Source organism: Phacochoerus africanus, chromosome 8 (assembly GCF_016906955.1).
Source record: "Phacochoerus africanus isolate WHEZ1 chromosome 8, ROS_Pafr_v1, whole genome shotgun sequence".
Taxonomy (NCBI): Eukaryota; Metazoa; Chordata; class Mammalia; order Artiodactyla; family Suidae; genus Phacochoerus; species Phacochoerus africanus.
The window spans coordinates 58,329,830-58,343,304 of record NC_062551.1 but is presented as its reverse complement, the minus strand read 5'-3'; the positions used below and the strand labels follow the sequence as shown (position 1 = coordinate 58,343,304).

The 13,475-nt window shown below is 47.6% G+C and overlaps 1 protein-coding gene across 1 annotated transcript; it reads left to right on the top strand.

Annotated features, from left to right (window-relative positions):
* Positions 1–1,686: 1,686 nt before the first annotated feature.
* Positions 1,687–7,559, top strand: TARM1 (T cell-interacting, activating receptor on myeloid cells 1). Its single transcript, XM_047791378.1, has 6 exons — positions 1,687–1,834; positions 1,967–2,263; positions 2,607–2,903; positions 5,735–5,876; positions 7,144–7,182; positions 7,327–7,559. Exons 1-6 carry the CDS (start codon positions 1,687–1,689, stop codon positions 7,352–7,354), a joined length of 951 nt encoding a protein of 316 aa, XP_047647334.1. The 3' UTR covers positions 7,355–7,559.
* The last annotated feature ends 5,916 nt before the right edge of the window (positions 7,560–13,475 follow it).

The window sequence follows — 13,475 nt, the reverse complement described above, 5'->3', positions numbered from 1 at the left end:
AGCAGGCGTTCTCCACCCTGGCTCCATACGTGTGTAACCTGGGAGATTTTGAACGTCTGGTGTTGGAGCCCTATTCCGAGTGATTGCGATTCAATGCTTTTGTGGTGGGGTCTGTACACTGGACTTTCCAACAGGTCCCAAGGGTGCGGGACGTGCAGAGTTAAGTGCAAAACTGAGCTGGAGTGTCTGGCATACGCAGCCATATGTGGGACAGGGTTGGGATGGATGTCTTCTCGTTCCTGGAAGAGCCATCTGGAATTTTTGAGAACTGTTTCAGGGCTCCGAGCCTGTCCTGTCTTTCACTAGATGAAAGAGATCATGGCCAAGACAGGGTCAGAAACTTTTCAGATGAATGGCTACGGCTGCCTTAACAGTCCCTTTCTACTGACGGGTTTGCTCCACCTTTGAGCCAACCTGTATCAACCAAATGGGTGGTGGTGACTATGGTGAGGCTTGGATCTGGGCTTTTCTGGGTGGGAGAAAGGTGGAGAGAGTTTTGGCAAAGTTGTGTCTTTTCACAGCCTTGTAAAAATCTCCCTGAGTCATGTTTACACTGGGGCACGGATGAGACAGTCAACGAGCCCTTGATGAGGTCTATGGTGTAGACAGGGGATGCTGAGGGGGACTGCACAGAGCCCCGCCCTCCAGGTGTCACAGGTGGTGACACCTTGCGTCTCCCATGGTGTAAGGGAGAGAAGCTTCTATAAATGCTCTTAAGAAATTACAGCCAGGCAGCGTTCTCGTCATGGTGCAGTGGAAACGAATCCAACTAGCAACCATGAAGTTGCGGGTTCGATCCCCGGCCTCGCTCAGTGGGTTAAGGATCTGACGTTGGCGTGAGCTGTTGATATCCATGGGGTGTAGGTCGAAGATGCAGCTCAGATCCCTTGTTGCTGTGGCTGTGGTGTAGGCTGGGAGCTGTAGCTCTGATTAGACCCCCTAGCCTGGAAATCTCCATATGCCGTGGGTGCGGCCCCCCAAAAAAAGTAAAAAGAAAAAAAGCAATCACAACCAGCGGGTTCTATCTTACTTCACATCATGCAAGGCACCAAATAAGCTTTAGGCGGTGGACCTGCTCTCACAGATCAGACAGTCCACAGATGCAAGGTCAGCCTAGAGCCTCAGATAACATCACAGGTGGGTCAAGGTCACTCCCATGACCCACCCTTCCCCCATCTCTCTCACGGTTCCTGCCTCCAAAGCCAGGTAGGGGAAGCTAGAAACTAGAACATGCAGGACTGGGAGTCCCCATTGTGGCTCAGTGGTTAACGAATCCGACTAGGAACCATGAGGTTGCGGATTCGATCCCTGGCCTCGCTCAGTGGGTTAACGATCGATCCGGCATTGCCGTGAGCTGTGGTGTAGGTTGCAGACGCAGCTCGGATACCATGTTGCTGTGGCTCTGGAGTAGGCTGGTGGCTACAGCTCCGATTGGACCCCTAGCCTGGGAATCTCCATATGCTGTTGGAGCGGCCCAAGAAATGGCAAAAAGACAGAAAGACAGAAAGAAAGAAAAAGAAAAATGCAGGACTAAGAGTGGTTCAGGGAGAAGGAGAAACTAGGAGGATTCATGGGATTTTGTGGAACCGAGAAAGGGCCTGACGGCTGGGAGCTGACCACAGCACAGGAGAGCCTCCGGGAGAAGGGATGCAGGAGCTGAGAGCAGAGCAGGAGCCTGAGTCCGGCATGGGGAAGCGAGAACTTCCAAGTGCAGGAGCCCTGGATGCCCCTCAGGGACCAGGAGGGCGACCACGCGGGCTCCCACTGGCGCCTGGGTCTCAGGGACCATTCTTTGCAGGGCTGTGTCTTGGCCAGAGGGACACAGGGAGAGATGGTGAGTGTTTCTTCCTAAACTCCCCCACCCCGACCCTTCACTCCCCAGGCCCCACTTCCCTCTCCCTGCTACCTGGGTGTCCTGAGGGCAGGTGAGCCGGCACCTCCAGTCCTGAGCTCTGCCTCCTTCCAGGGCCCCTCCCCAAGCCCTCCCTCCGTGCCTGGCCCAGCTCCGTGGTCCCTGCCCTGAGCAACGTGAGCCTGCAGTGCTGGGCCCCGACCAAGGACGTCAACTTTGCTCTCAGAAAGGGGGGCGGTGTCTTGGGGCTCTTGCAGCCACCTGACTCCACGGAGGGCGAGGCCCGGGCTGAGTTTCTCCTGACTGCTGTGAGGAGCAGGGATGCTGGCGAGTATACCTGCGAATACCACAGGAAGGGCCACCCCCACCTGGCTTCACAGCCCAGCGAGGCCTTGCTTCTCCTGGTGACGGGTGAGGAGGGGGGGTGCCTCAGAATGACACAGGGTCTTCCTAGGGGTGGGGGACGAGGGAGGAAGCAGAAGAGGGGAGGGGCCGGGGGGCGGGGGCGGGGGGGATCTCACCTCGAGTGTAGTTGGGGAGGGGGCGCGGAGAAAGGCAGGAACAGCACAATCACGGTGGTTCTATCCAGGGCTTTTTTGGGGTGGGGGGGCAGCCTCCTTCCTGGAGTTGAGCAGAGAGGGTGAGAGCAGGTGTCTGTCACCCCACCCCCCACGAGAAGCCCCTGCCAGGAGATCAGGGCGAGAGGGGGACCCAAGGCTTCTCCCCGAGACCCCTGAGCCTCCTTCTCTTTCAGGGTATTTACCTAAACCCTCCCTCCAAGCCCACCAAGGGGGTGTGGCCACTGAAGGAGAACAGGTGACCCTGCAGTGCCAGAGGCCAGACTCTGGGACCGGGATTATGATGTTTGCTCTGCTGAAGGCGGGCACCTCGGCGCCCGTCCAGCTCCGAATTCCAGCAGGGAGGGAGACAGACTTTTCCCTTCAGAATGTCAAGGTCAGAGACACGGGCAACTACAGCTGCGTCTACTACCAGAGGAGGGCCCCTTTCCTGGCCTCACAACCCAGTAATAGCCTGGAGATCTGGGTGACGGGTAAGGTTTTGCATAAGTTGAAGACTTTAAAAAAAAAAACAGTGACAGACTTATCAACCTTGGATTCTCATTTCTAATCATTTGTATAACCTCTTTTTAATATTTTTTCCTTTTCTGCTTTCTACTCTTTTTTTTTTTCTTCCTCCTGTGGCATGTGGGAATTCCAGGGCCAGGGATGTGACCCAAGCCATAGCAGTGACAATGCTGGACCCTTAACCCACTGAGCCACCAGGGAGCTCCATCCTCTGCTCGTTTTGTGCTTATGCACTGGTGGTCAGTTTCTCAGGCTTTTCTTCAAAATTATCAATCCCACCATCATTGGATTCCTTTCTCCCATTCTCTGCGTGCCTTAAGGTTTTGGTTTATCCTGATGATAATGATTTTATCAACAATAACAATTTTTGTTCTCAGCAAGTGGTATTCCCACCACCTCTCCTGTACTGTAGCGGATTCAGGGTCTTCTCACATCTCGTGGCACTGACTGAATTCTGAGATGATGTTTCCTGGCAGAAGTTTGCTCTACTGGATACTACATGTGCTTCTTTTTCTTTTCGTTTTTCTTTTTTTGCCCAGGGTTGTGGCATGTGGAAGTTCCAGGGCCAGGGATGGAACTGGCACCACAGTAGCAACCCAAGCTGCTGCAGTGACGCTGGATCCTTAACCGGTTGTGTCACCAGGGAACTCCCGCACTCTTCTTTGTAAATTCTTTTGTTTGTTTGTTTGTTTTTTGGTCTTTTTTTTTGTCTTTTCTAGGGCCAGCACCCATGGCATATGGAGGTTCCCAGGCTAGGGGTCCATTCGGAGCTGCACCTGCCCGCCTATGCCACAGCCACAGCAACTGGAGATCCGAGCTGCGTCTGCGACCTACACCACAGCTTACAGCAATGTCAGATATTCAACCCACTGAATGAGGCCAGGGATCAAACCCGCAACCTCATGGTTCCTAGTCGGATTCATTAACCACTGAGCCATGACGGGAACTCCTAAATTCTCTCTTATGCTATTGAGTCTTCCCATGCAGTCAGTGAATTTTTTTTTAAATTTACAATATTATTTTTTACGTTTTATTGATGTATAGCTGATTTACAAGGTTGTGATATTTCTGCTGTACAACAAAGTGATTCAGTCGTATATATATAATTATGGAGAATATATAAATACATACATATACGTATACACACTTTTTTCTATACTATCTCTATACTATCTGCCATCATGGTCTATCCCAAGAGATTGGATGCAGTTCCCTGTGCTGGACAGTAGGACCTCATTGCTTATCCATTCGAAATGTCATCGTTTGCATCACTCGCCCAAACTCCCCGTCCATCCCACTCCCTCCCCTCTCCCCCTGGCAACCACAAGTCTGTTCTCTCTGTCTGTGAGTCTGTTTCTGTTGTAGATAGGTTCACTTGTGCCCTATTTTAGAGTCCACATAGAAGTGATAGTGAATGTTTTATGAGGAGAAATCAGGGTGTGATCAGCGCTCAGAGGCAGAGAGGACTTCCTGGGCAAGGCAGTGTCATTACCAACCTCTCCCAGTGCCTTTGGGGAACGGGCTGTTGATGGGTTAGAGATGAACCTTGCGACAGCAGGGGGTGGGCGAGCGGGGATGACGCAAATGCAGCCTTCTCTTCAGGAGGCAGGACCAACAGCAAGCTTGAGCCCCTCTTGGCTGAAGCTGAGATCCACGATGGTCCAGATGCTTAGCTACTGACCTCAAATTTTCTTTGTTCTTTTCAAAAATTTTTATTCATTTATTTTTTGCTGCTTAGGGCTGCACCTGCGGCATATGGAGGTTCCCAGGCCAGGGGTCAAATCAGAGCTGTAGCTGTTGGCCTGCACCAGAGCCACAGCAACACGGGATCTGAGCTACACCACAGTTCACGGCAATGCCAGATCCCCGACCCACTGAAAAAGACTAGGGATTGAACCCATATCCTCATGGATCCTAGTCAGATTCGTTTTCATTGCACCACAATGGGAACTCTCTCAAATTTCCTTACGCTCGCTGCCTGCATAAAGTCTTGTGCAATGGGGCGGGGTGGGGGGGGCTGTGGATGAAGCTACTGAATTATTTCAGCACTTCGTGGAGCAACTTTGGGTTTTAGTGTTGTTCCTAAGATGAATTCCTTTTTTTTTTTCTTTTTTGTTTTTTAAGGCCGCACTCGAGGCATATGGAGGTTCCCAGGCTAGGGGTCTACTCGGAGCTATAGCTGCCAGCCTACACCACAGACACAGCAACGCCAGATACGAGCCACGTCTGTGACCTACACCAGAGCTCACGGCAATGCTGGATCCTTAACCCACTGAGCCAGGCCAGGGATTGAACCTGCAACCTCATGGTTCCCAGTCGGATTCTTTCCCGCTGCACCATGACGAGAACTCCCCTAAGATGAATTCTTAATATGCAGAAGAAAGGAAAAAGGAAAATGTGGGAGGGTGGAAATGCGATAAAAAGGAAATAAATGGTTCTGGCTAGGAACCATGAGGTTGCGGGTTCGATCCTTGCTCAGTGGGTTAAGGATCCAGCGTTGACGTGAGCTGTGGTGTAGGTCACAGATGCGGCTCAGATCTCATGATGCTGTGGCTGTGGTGTAGGCAGGCAGCTATAGCTCTGATTCGACCCCTACCCTGGGAACTTCCATACACTGTGGATATGGCCCTTAAAAAAAAGACAAAGACAAACAAAACAAAACAAAACACCTTTAAGGTAGGTACAGTTGACTACTGGCCAGGAAAACCAAGTGGGCATATGACATTCACACTTGGTGGATCCTCTGGGAACGAGGGATAAGCTGGTATGGTCATTTCTGATCCCGTCTCTCTCTTAGCTTCCTCCCCCCATACCACAACCCCGGATTACACCATGGGCAACCTCATCCGCCTGGGTCTAGCTGCCATAATTATGGTTACTGTTGGGGCTTTGCTGCTCGAAGCCTGGTGTAGCCAAAAGAAGTCTCTACAAGGAGTCAGGTAAAAACAAACAAACAAACAAAAAAACCTAAGCACTTCTTTTCATGGGCTGGCGTAGCGATACAGTTTTTTTTTTTTTCTTTTCCCCTATGGTTTATTAAAAGATGCTGAGTATAGTTCTCTGTGCTCTACAGGAGGTCTTTGTTGTTTATCTGCTGGATATACAGTCGTGTGTATCTGTTAATACCTCACTCCTAATTTATCCTTCCCCACCTCCTTTCCCCTTGGTAACCCTAAGTTTGTTTTCTGTGTCTGTGAGTCCGTTTCTGTTTTGTAAGTAAGTTCATTCGTATCATATTTTAGGTCCCACATGAGTGATAGCATATATTTGTTTTCCTCTGACTTATTTCACTTAGTGTGATCATCTCTAGGTCTATCCCTGTTGCTGCAAATGATGTCATTTCATTCTTTTTTATGGCTGACTAATGTTCCATTTTGTAGATGTACCACAACTTCTTTATCCATTTCTCCATCGATGGACATTTAGGTTGCTTCCATGCCTGACTATAGTAAATAGTGCTTCAGTGAACGTAGGGGTGCATGTATCTTTTTTTTTTTGGCTTTTTGCCATTTCTGGGGCCACTCCCATGGCATATGGAGGTTCCCAGGCTAGGCATCGAGTCGGAGCTGTAGCCACTGGCCTACGCCAGAGCCACAGCAATGCAAGATCCAAGCTGCGTCTACCACCTACACCACAGCTCATGTCAACGCTGGATCCTTAACCTACTGAGCAAGGCCAGGGATCGAACCTGCAACTTCATGGTTCCTAGTTGGATTCGTTAATTACTGAGCCACGATGGGAACTCCTGGGATGCATGTATCTTTTTCAATGTAAGTTTTGTCCAGACATATGCCCAGGCATGGGAATACTGGATCACATGGTAGTTCTATATTTAGTTTTTTAAGGAACTTCCATTCTGTTCTCCATAGTGGTTGTACCAATTTACATTCCCACCAACAGTGTAGGAGGGTTCCCTTTTCTCCATACCCTCGCCAGCATTTATTGTTTATAGACCTTTTGCTGATGGCCATTCTCCCTGGTGTGAGGTGATACCTCATGGGAGTTTTGATGTGCATTTCTCTGATAATTGGCAACGTTGAGCATCTTTTCACGTGCCTGTTGGCCATCAACAAAGGATTCTTTAAAGACCAGACTCTACGATGAGCACAGATGGCATCTTGGGGGAGGTATTTCTTCAGCATGTGTGACTACTCTGTCCATGGCAGGAAGAATGAGCCATCTTTTTTTTCCTTTCCCATTAAACAGCACTGTAGCCCCAGTCATTGTGGAAGAAGAAAAAAGCAGGTACCATCATACTTTTCAAACAGCCCCAGACACAGAGGATGGGGAGATGGGGTGTTGTTCCTGTGGGTTGAGAACCTGTGTCTGGACCTGTGAACAATAATGTTCCTTCTCTTCCTCCCTCCCCCCATTTTTCTCTACCCACAGGTCCTGCATGTCCCCACAAAAACAATGACTGCTTGATCAAGCCAGACCTGCTGCTTCTTGACTGTTCTGGGGAACCAGTATTCTCAGCTCTACTGAGAGCTCCTCCAGGACAAGATGATGGTTTTCTCTTCCTGTCCTCTTTGCCAGGGAAGAGGACAGGAATGAGCATGAAGACTCACCTGAGATACACTTCCATATCTATCTATCTATCTCTATCTCTCTATATATATCCCCACCCTCCCAATTCTTCCTCCTCCCTCCCCAGTTTCCCCTATGGTAACTGTATGATTGGTTTTGAAATCTGTGAATTTGTTTTATAAATAAGTTCTTTTCTTTTTCTTTTTTTGCCTTTTTGCCATTTCTTGGGCTGCTCCGGTGGCATTTGGAGGTTCCCAGGCTAGGAGTCCAATCAGAGATGCAGCTGCCAGCCTATGCCAGGGCCACAGCAAAGAGGAATCCGAGGTGCGTCTGCGACCCACACCACAGCTCACGGCAATGCCGGATCCTCAACCCACTGAGCGAGGCCAGGGATTGAACCCACAACCTCATGGTTCCCAGTTGGATTCGTTAACCACCGAGCCACGATGGAAACTCCTAAATAAGCTTTTTATTGTTTTTAGTAGATTCCACATCTGAGTGATATCCTATGATATTTGTCCTTCTCTGACTTACTTCACTCAGTATGATCACCTCTAGGTCCACCCATGTTGCTGCAAATGGCATGACTTCATTCTTTTTTAAGACTGTACTGAACAGGAAAATCTACTCAAAAGTTTGTAATCACCTATATGGAAAAAAAGAATCACCTATATGGATATATGTTCTTGTACAGTGGGGGGAAAAAAGGGTGTTGGGGGAAATAACAATAAAAAAATAAATTTAAAAAATAAAAAATACAATAAAAAAGAATGGGTATATGTATCTGTATGACTGATTCACTTTGCTGTCTGCTTCAAACTAATGCAACACTGTAAGTCGACTATATTCCAGTGAAAATAATTTTAAAAAATACAAAAAAAAAGGACTCACCTGATACACCTGAATGAATTTAAAAACCACTTAAAACTTCAGCATCACACCAGTGGCCCACGCATTTCCATCTATAAGGAACTATTCTTCCATGGAAAAGTAAAAAAAACCAGGGAGTTCCCATTGTGGCACAGCAGAAACGAATCTGACTAGGAACCATGAGGTTGCAAGTTTGATACCTGGCCTTGCTCAGTGGGTTAAGGATCCAGCATTGCCATGAGCTGTGGTGTAGGTCACAGATGCGGCTCGGATCTGGCATTGCTGTGGCTGTGGTGTAGGCCGGCAGCTACAGCTCCGATTAGACCCCTAGCCTGGGAACCTCCATATATTGTGGGTGCAGCCCTAAAAAGAGAAAAGACCAAAAAAATAAAATAAAATAAAAGTAAGAAAAACATTGCTTATGGTATAACAGATATTCCTGCTTACCCTCTAGTCCCTGTATGTTATACCTCTGCACGAGCAATGCTTGAATATTAAAGTTTCTGTGTCGGACTTCCCGCTGTGGCACAGTGGATTAAGAACCCAACTGAGGGAGTTCCCATCGTGGCTCAGCAGAAACAAATCTGACTAGCATCCCTGAGGATGCAGGATCGATCCCTAGCCTCACTCAGTGTTAAGGATCTGGCATTGCCTTGAGCTGTGGTGTAGGTCGCAGACACGGCTCAGATCCCATGTTCCTGTGGCTGTGGTGTAGGCCGGCAGCTGGAGCTCCGATTCGAACCCTACCCTGGGAACTTCCATGTGCTGCAGTTATAGCCCTAAAAAGATAAAAAAAAAATCCAACTGAGTGGCTAGGGTCCCTGTGAAGGTGCAGGTTCGATCCCCAGCCCAGCACAGTAGGTTAAGGGATTCAGCACTGCATTGCCACAGCTGCAGCTCAGATTCAATCTCTGGCCCGGGAACTACCATATGCCATGGGTGCAGACATAAAAATAAAAAAAAAATTTCTGTATTTATCACACATGTATTTTAAGTTTTGTTTCATTTATTCCCCATATTTTACTCAATTTGGAGAGAATTCTACTCTATTCCATGGCATCAAACTACTCTTGAGCTGTACCAGTATTTCTAACGCAGATGTAAGATGTCATCTGTTATATTTTCCTTTACAAGAGTTGTTGTTGTTTCTTGTTAATGATATTTATGAAAAATAATAATTCTTTTTCATAAACACTCTTTTATTTTTTGGCTGCACCTGTGACCTGCGGAAGTCCCTGGGCCAGGGATCCAATCTGCACCACAGCAGCAACCTGAGCCACTGCAGTGACAACACTGGATCCTTAAGCCACTGAGCCACCAGGGAGCTCCTGCCTTCATTTCTGAAGGGGATATTGCAAAAGGAAGTGTGGCTATACTGATACCATACAAACTAGACTTCAGAGCAAAGAAAATAACCAGGGACATGACATAACGATAAAAGGTTCCATTCACCCAGAAGACACAGCAATCTCTGATTTCAATACACCATGAGGAAGTTTCAAAATATGTGAAATGAAAAAAAAAGAACTTAAAAAATGAAATAGACAAATCCACATTTAGTAACTTCGACACTCTTCTCTCAGGAAGGGTTAGAACTACCAGGCAGACAATCAGCAAAGAGAACGGAATAACACGACCACTCAACAGGCTCTCTGACATGTGCCAAACAACTGCAACCAACAGAGAACCCATTCTTTTCAAGCTCCCATGAAATCTTCGCCAAGGCAGACCACATCCTGGGTCATAAGGCCAACCTCAACAAACTTAAACCAACTGCACCAATACTGTGTTCTCTGACCATAATGAATCAAATGAAACCTCAATAACAGAAAATCTCTAAACACTTGTAAATTAAACAATATACCACTGTATCATCCCTGAGTCAAAAGAGGAAGTCTCAATAAAAATCTTTAAAATGCGCTGAGCAGAGTAAAAATGAAAATGCAACATAAAAATTTATAGGAGACAGATACGTCAGGGCTGAACATCTATGGTTTATGTTGGAAAGAAGGGAAATTCTAAGTTCTCATCTCTTTTTTTTCTGTTTTTTTTTTGTTTGTTTTTGTCTTTCTGCTTTTTCTAGGGCCGCTCCTGCAGCATATGAAGGTTCCCAGGCTAGGGGTCTAATCAGAGCTACAGCTGCCGGCCTACACTGGAGCCATAGCAATGCTGGATTCAAGCCACGTCTGTGGCCTACACCACAGCTCACGACAATGCTGGATCCCTAACTGAGTAAGGCCAGGGATCAAATCCATAACCTCCATGGTTCCTGGTCAGATTCATTTCTGCTTATGACAGGAACTCCTAAGTTCACATCTTAAGAAAGAAAAAACTAAAATAAAAACAAACCTGAGAGGAGTTCCTGCTATGGTCCAGTGAGTTAAGGATCAGACCATAGCAGCTCGAGTCACTGTGGAGGCGTGGGTTTGATCCCCAGCCCGGCTCAGTGGGTTAAAGGATCCAGCATCGGCACAGCTGGAGCAGAGCTTGTAATGACAGCTCAGATTCAATCCCTGGCCTGGGAACCTTCATATGCCCCAGGTGCAGCCATTAAAAAGAAGAAGAAAACAGTAAACCCAACAGAAAAAAAAAATCAATAAAATTGAAACAAAAACAATGGAAGAAATCAATTATACACAAAGCTGATACTTTGAAAAGACCAATAACATTGATAAACCTTTAGCAAGACTGAGAAGAGTAAATAGAAAGAAAACCACCGATTACCAATATTAATCAGGCATAAAACAAAGGACAGCACTACAGATCCTACAGCCATTCAACAGATAACAAGAGAGAACTTGGAGTTCCCATCGTGGCTCAGTGGTTAATGAACCCAACTAGCATCCATGAGGACACGGGTTGGATCCCTGGCCCTGCTTGGTGGGTTAAGGATCTGGCATTGCCGCGAGCTCTGGTGCAGGTCACAAACCCGGCTCAGATCCTGCGTTGCCGTGGTGTAGGCCGGCGGCTACAGCTCTGATTCGATTCTTAGCCTGGGAACCTCCATATGCTGCCAGTACGGCCCAAAAAGAAAAAAAAAAAAGCAAAAACAGAAAAAGAAAAACCAAGAGAAAACTACAAACAACTCTACACACAAACATTCAAGTTAGATGAAATGGACTAATTCTTGGAAACATACAAGCAAAACTCACCTAATATGAAATCATTTGACTAGTTCTACAGCTAATTAAAAAAAATTCAATTCATAATATAAAAGACCCTGCAAAAGAAGTCTTTGGGGCTGGATTTGTCAATTCTCTGCATTGGAATTTTTAAACTTTTTTTTTTTTTTTTTTGCCAAGCCCATGGCATGTGGAAATCCTGGGCCAGGGATAGAACCCCTGCCACAGCTACAGGGACAACACTGGCTCCTTAAGCCACTGCAGCACACAGGAATTCCTAAACAAAATTTTTTTTTAAACTTCAGGGGAGCCAAATGAGTAGTCAAGAAGAAGAGCAAAGAAGTTGGAGTATCTCACTGCGATGGACCGAGTATACGTGTGTTCCCTGGAAATTTATGTGGGAAAGCCCTACCCCCACCTCAGCCACAAAAAGAAAAATAATGCCATTTGCAGTTCCATGGAGAGACCTAGAAAGGATCATACTCAGCGAAGTCAGTCAGAAAGAGAAAGACACATATCAAATGATGTCACTTACATGTGGAGTCTAAAATATGACAGAAATGGGAGTTCCCGTCGTGGCTCAGTGGTTAACGAATCCGACTAGGAACCATGAGGTTGCGGGTTCGATCCCTGCCCTTGCTCAGTGGGTTAAGGATCCAGCATTGCCGTGAGCTGTGGTGTAGGTTGCAGATGTGGCTCGGATCCTGCATTGCTGTGGCTCTGGCGTAGGCCGGCGGCTACAGCTCCAATTGGACCCCTAGCCTGGGAACCTCCACATGCCATGGGAGCAGCCCAAGAAATGGCAAAAAGACAAAAAAAAAAAAAGACAGAAATGAACTTGTCTATGCAACAGAAACAGACTCACAGACATGAGAATAGACTTGTGGTTGCCAAGAGGGAGGAGGGAGGTTGGGGAGGGACCCATCGGGAGGTGGAGTAGAGAAGATGCAAATTATTCTGCAGAGAATGGATAAAACCACAGGGTCTTCCTGCAGTGCATAGGGAAGGATGTTTGCTATCGTGCGATAAATCATAATGGAAAAGAAGCCAACAACACGCAAGTCTCATGCCCCATGTGACAGTGCGGGGTGGGGGGGCCCTTGGGAGATGCTTAGGTAACCACAGATGCCATGAGTGCCATGGGAAGAGCCACAGGAGGGATGGCCTCTCCCTTTGCCGTGTAAAGAGAGTGAAAAGGCAGCTGTCGAGCAAGGGCAAGGAACGCCCGCAGAATGCCCGCAGGCTCTGGTCTTGGACTTCCAACCCCTGACCTGTGAGCGACACTTATCTGTTGGTTAAGCCGCGCAGCCTAGGCTATTTTTTTAGAACAACCCCGAGCTGACAAAGACACACAAATGCAGCTATTAACTGTGATGGGGGGGGTGTATTTTCTCCTTTTCACTGGATTCTGGGGACAAAGCAGTGAGCCTTTGTCCTGTTTCGAGGATCAAGGAATGGAGCGGTGAGGCAAAGACTGGTTCAGGAACCTTTCAAGACCAAAGCTAAGGTGGTCGCAGGCAGTTCCTTCCAGTGACAGCGTTGCCTCCATCTCTGAGCCAAACTTGATCCTGTCCAATGGACGCGGTGACTACAGTGTGGCACTGGGAGTGAGTCACTTGAGGGACGGAAGATGGGACGTTATTGTGAGCTACCTCCTTTCACACCCTTGGTAAGATCTTTGCAAGTCGTGTTTCACCTGGAGCATTTCATCAGTCTACATGCATGTGTTGAGATCCTATGATGGGCCAGGACCCATGTGGTCCCAGGACACTGAAGTGAATGGTACAGAGACCTTGCCTTCCAGGCTTGTGACATGCTGTGTCACCCGACTAGAAGCACATGCACCTCTAGAGACTCTTAAGATTGTACAACCGGAGTGACAGCAGCGTCACGGTCTGAGTCATTCATTTCTTTCTCCCCTTTAATTTCCAATGAACGGGACACCCATCACTGCATGAAAGCACCTCAGCCCAGCACATCAGGACCACGGAGAGATCCAGCCGGCTGTGCATCTGAAGG